The sequence below is a fragment of the Gekko japonicus genome, unplaced genomic scaffold (genome assembly GCF_001447785.1).
Source record: "Gekko japonicus isolate JY-2015 unplaced genomic scaffold, Gekko_japonicus_V1.1 scaffold1894, whole genome shotgun sequence".
Classification (NCBI taxonomy): domain Eukaryota; kingdom Metazoa; phylum Chordata; class Lepidosauria; order Squamata; family Gekkonidae; genus Gekko; species Gekko japonicus.
This window is the reverse complement of record NW_015163146.1, coordinates 161,785-167,229: the sequence shown is the minus strand read 5'-3', so window position 1 is coordinate 167,229 and position 5,445 is coordinate 161,785. Positions and strand designations below refer to the sequence as shown.

Genomic DNA, 5,445 nt, shown 5'->3' with positions numbered 1-5,445 from the left:
TATGAAAAAGAGAATAGGTATTTGACTGTTTATATGACGACAGCTGCAAGAATTTTATATGCCAAATATTGGAAAACTATGGTGATACCAACGAAACAGGAGTTTGTGAATAAACTTTTTGAAACAGCAGAAAGTGATAAACTGACTTTAGAAATTAGATTAAGCAAAGAGTGGACATTTCAAAAAACATGGAAAAAGTTTTATGATTGGTATAATGCAAATGTAATAGAAGATTAGGCAATGATAGCGCAATGGACTTGAGAACACAGAAGACAGAAGAATGGAAAGTGTTTGATATAGCGTTTTTATTAATTTAGTAATTGCATATAAGCATATAATGTAACTGTACTCTTGGTATATACGTTATGTGTAGTAGAGTGTCTGTTTGTTGTGTGTAGATTTGTTGTAGATTATAAAAAAATTAATAAAAGTGTACCTATGGGTACTTTAAAAAAAACCCGTTGTGAAACTGGTTTTTTTTTATAGGATTGCCAGGTGTCCCCGGCCACTGGCAGGAGGACGTTAGGGTTGCCAGCTCCAGTTTGGGAAATTTCTGGAGATTTGGGGGTGGAACCTGGGGAAGGCAGGGACCTCAGTGGGGTACAGTGCCATAGAGTCCACCCTCCAAAGCATCCATTTTCTCCAGGGGAACTGATCTCCGGAGTGTGGAAATGAACTGTAATTGGGTTGGGAAATTCCTAGAGATGGGGGTGGGGTTTGGAGGGAACTGGTGACGGGGTGACGGGGTTTAGGGTACAGCCCTAGAGACTGATATTTCCACAGCAGCTCTTTTCTCCAGGGGTGGGGGTCTCTGTTGGCTGGAGACCCGTTGTAATTCTGGGAGACTTCCAGCCACCCCAGCACCAGGAACCTATACCCAGGCCCCACCTGGAGGCTGGCATTCCAATTTATTTTGTGCATCTGTGAGATTTGTCTTTTAGGCGTACCTCGTGAGCCACTTTGGGGTCCGTGGATGGGGAAAAGCGAGATAAGTCTCCTAAATCAATAAATAAAACAGATGAAGCGGCATTTGAAGGGCATTAGAGCTGCGCTGATTATGATCATTGTGTGGGTTACCCAGAATGCATTGGGGGGGAGAGAGAGGGGTGCTTGCCAGGGAGGCAGATAGCAAGACACGTGCCCCAAGCTACCCACTGTACCCCTGAGGTCTTCTTCCATTTCATATCTGCTTCTCTTTTTTCTAGATGTTCCCCTTGCCCGTGGCCAACGGCAAAAACAGACCCACGACGCTTGCGAGCACGCAGTTTGGAGGATCAGGTACGATTTGTCGTTTTCTGTTGCTCTCCCGCCAACCTTGGAAGGCTGAATGAGACCCATATTCTCTCTTTTCCTCTTCCCAGGTGATTGATGACTTTATAGTTGAGCTCCCTGCAGTCTGCCAACCCTGCCCCCAAACGAGGGACCAAAGGATGTGGGGGATAGGGGGACTTACCAGGAGCGGGAGGAAGGCCCAGCTGATGTTGCAGCAACGCCTCTGTGTCAGTTCCATCATGACCCAGAGGTGATATCATCATGTAGCAACGTCGGGGCAATGTTTTGGTAGAAACTCTATGATGAATTTGGTTTCTACCATAGAGTTTTTGCCCAAATACCAGAGTTGCCCTGACATCGCCGAGCTGATGACGTCATTTCCAGATCACGTCAGAAGTAACGTAGACATGTTGCTGCCACATTGAGTGGGCCTCACTCTTTTTCTGGGTAAGACCCCCCCCCAAGCCACCTGTAGGGCAGTGGAGGACCCCCAGCAGCCTTACCTCCAACCAGTGTTCCCTCTAAGCTGAGGAGTCTTGTGAGCAAAAATTCTACTTTGTGAGCTACTGGCATTAAAGTTGTGAGCGAGCAGTTTAGCTACTGCATAAATTAGTTTGCTCTGGAGCCATCTTTCCTGAGCTAAGACAACAATCTGTGAGCTGGAGGCTAAAAAACGGTGAGCTAGCTCACACTAACTCAGCTTAGCGGGACCACTGCCTCCAACTGAGGGCCGCTCGGCCTCCTGGTTCTTTATACCTAGCCACGAGGCTAGATTCTGAAGTAAATTTTGGCTTGGAGCTGACTTGAGGGCACCTGCTCAGAAAGAAAAGTTTCGGTTGGTTTTCTATGTGCGGGCTTTTGTTTTTCTTTCTGCGGGGGTACGTTTTTGTTCGTGTAGGGCTCCAGCCCGGACACAGGTCGGCCGCCTCAGCAAGGGCTAGGCCCAGGCTGTAACCTTGTATCGACACTGAGGTTTACGCTCTGCTCTGCGGGCCCAATCCTAGATCAGCACTACTGCGCCACACTGTGTCTTTTCCTTGAGGGGGCGTAGACCTCATAGCTTGCCATTTTTGTTTTTTTTAAAGAATGCTTCCCCCCCTCCCCCCAGTGTTCTTGAACTACTTTCTTTTCGCTGTCGTGCGAAACAGTCTATCTGTGCCAAAGATACCTTTAAAAAAAAAAAAAGAATGAAAGAAAGAAAGAAAAGAATTTGAGGCGGGGAAGAAGCACATCCCTCTCGTTTTATTTTTAGTTTTTGGCAGCGATGTGTTTGCGGGGGTGCGAGTTGTCCCCTCCCTCTTCCCAGGTCTTCATAGACCCATTTGCTAGCTCGTTTCAATGAAATAAAAGTTCCTGTCAGAAGGGTTTGCTTTGATCGGGTTGAGGTTTTTTGTTTTTTTGTTTTTAAAAATATATAAAAGGTTTTAAAACTGGGGAAGTTCCTTTTCGATAGCGGCACAAGTTGGGGCCCGTCCCAAATCTGAAGCCGCCGGCAACAGAACAAAGCAACGGCGCTTTCCCTCCCCGTGTCGGCAGCTGGTCGTGTCAGCTGGGTCCCTCCCCCACTTCGATTCCCAGTTTTGCACATTTTAAAACAGAGAAATTAGTTGTGGCAAAACCCCCCCCGGGGGGGGATAAAAACCATAGTGGACCCAGCAACCTGTCCTGCGGTTAAAGAGCAATACGTAGGACTAAAGTTGCCTGCTTTGCAAACCTGGCTGTCATCGTTTTTGAGCAGCCCCTGAAAAAGGGGGGGCGGCAGGAACCCCGGTGTACGTTATCTGAAATCATCTCTACCTGATCGCCTGCGTTCGATCCTCGTGGTCGCCATAGGTGAGCAGGGTAATTTTATGAGGCTGGTTTGAAGCGGAAAAACTCACCTTGGGATCTTGGTTTTGAGGCTCCATTGCCTTCAGCAATTTTGTGCTCCCAAGAGGGCAGTGCACATGCTCTGTCTTCATCTGCTTATTTTATGGTACCCCCCCCCCTTTCGTTTTGACTTGTGAAATGCCCAGCTAAAAGGATCTCAGGTTGCCATAGCTGGGGAAGGACATTGAACCATGGCCGGTGTGAATCATACCGATCTGGATGGACCAGTCGTCTGATCTGGTACGAGGCCACTTCATATTGTTTTATACTGGCTCAGTGTCTTGTTTTGGGCCAAACCCTGGTTTTAGCTGCAGTGTCTGAACACAGACACCCCCAGGGTTTGGTGGTTGGTGCCAAAACAAGGTTTCCAGCAAGCTGGTTTGTGGCTTGGGGCAACCGCTGAATTTGTGGTACACAGGAGGTCCTAGGTTCAAATCCTGGCATCTCCCATTAAGGAATCTCCAGGACAGTCTTTCTCTGTTTGAAGTCCTAGAGAACGGATAACCAGTTCTGGCTCTTAAGAAAGCTCCATTGTCTCCGGGGAGTTTCCAGTGAATGCAGGCATCGGGGTCCATATAGAACTCTTCTTCAGGCCTTTAAAAGTGGCACACAACGGGAAGGGCAGGATAACAGTTCTGTGTTTCTGTTTTAATCCAAGCCTGTTTGCTTTTCCTGCTGCAATGCAGACCTTTTTTCTTTTTCTTCCTCCCTTTAATTATTTATGTTCAACAGAGATTCTGCGTGAGCCCTTCTTATCTGACGGCTCACGACGGTTTGCAAAAACAACGGAAAACAATCCAAATGTCATAAAATACGCAAACCGGTATTTTAAAGGGTCTTTGTGTGTGTGTGTGTGTATACAGTGCTTTAAAACGAACAGAGAGTGAGAGATTAGGACAGTGTTTCCTGGGAATAGGTATGAGGACGGCGGTCTCCCTTGCATCCCAGGCGGCTTTTGGTGGGGAATCAGAAAAGCTACATTCAGACCAAATGGTAAACCGGGGTTTATTTCATTGTTGGTTTGTCCAGAAAACTTTGCCTCTTCTGCTAGACAGAAGTGGCAAACTCCAGGCAGTGTGTAAACGCCTTGCTTCTTACCTTTCTGCCGACACGCTACTGACTGTGTAGCCAGGCGGCCACAAGGAGCGGGTGCTAATCCTGGTTTGGGATAGGGCTTTGTAAACTTTCATTTTACCTTTTGGTTGTGATTGTTTTAGCTTCAGTCAACGGACTCCGGTTTGCAAATTCAGCGGTTGCCCCAAGCCACAGGTACAAACTCCGGCTCACAAACCAGCATGCTGGAAACCTTGCTTTGGGACCAACCACCAAACCCTCGGGATACTGGACCATCTGTGTTCAGACACTGCAGCTAAACCAGGGTTTGGGCAAACTAACCGTGGTTAACTGTGAGGTCTGAACGCAGCCTTGCAATAGGATCGGTAGCATTCCTGGAGAAGAGGGAACCCTGTAGGGGCCAGTTCTGGGGTAGAGTTGGATCTGATGGAGTTCACCTCTTTGGTTCTTTCCCTGTCTCCTACACTGCATTCTCCCAACAATCCTGCAGTGTAGTTTAGGCGGAGAAGGAGGTGTTGAGCTACGTGAACTTCATTACCGAGCAGAGGGTTGAACTTGGGTCTGCCTGGACTTGGTCTAATTACGCTTGGCCGTGGGATCTCAGTTCTGCCACGGTGTCTCTGGCTGGCTGAGGTACAAAAAGGGGGAACCCTGATATATCTGGGGCTAGGGACTGTCTGAACAGGTCCCGCTTTCTCAAGAAAATGATTGGGTTTACTGCCTAATTTCTGGTGGGCTGCATTATACCTGGGGGCCAACACTCCCTCTAAGCTGTGGAGTCTTGTGAGCAAACATTCTACATTGCGAGCTACCGACATTAAAGTAGTGAGCGAGCGATTTGGCTAGTGCATAAACTAGTTTGCTCTGGAGCCGTCCTTCCTGAGCGGAGACAAAAATGTGTGAGCCGGAGGCTAAAAAGCTGTGAGCTAGCTCACACTGACTCAGCTTGGAGGGAACACTGCTGCGGACTCCTGGGATTCTTGTAAAGGATGGTGGATCTTGATCCAATCCCATAAGGCCCTTCACTTGTTCTTAGGGAAGAGAGCAAACCTTGGCTCACTGACTGCCAATCAGTTAGGCCTCTGTTGTGAAGAGAGCAAACCTAGGCTCACTGACTGCCAATCAGTTAGGCCTCTGTTGTGAAAAGAGCAAACCTAGGCTCACTGACTAGCCGATCAGTTAGGCCTCTGTTGTGAAGAGAGCAAACCTAGGCTCACTGACTGCCGATCA

General features: G+C 48.0%; 1 protein-coding gene across 8 annotated transcripts in view; it reads left to right on the top strand.

Moving 5' to 3' along the window:
• The window catches only part of TCF3 (transcription factor 3), a 146,052-nt gene that overhangs the window by 23,089 nt on the left and 117,518 nt on the right, over window positions 1-5,445 (top strand). For all 8 annotated transcript variants that reach the window (XM_015407007.1, XM_015407006.1, XM_015407001.1 and 5 more), the window contains exon 3: window positions 1,206-1,278. In XM_015407007.1, coding sequence (XP_015262493.1) covers window positions 1,206-1,278 — 73 coding nt within the window. The remainder of the gene's footprint in view (window positions 1-1,205; window positions 1,279-5,445) is intronic.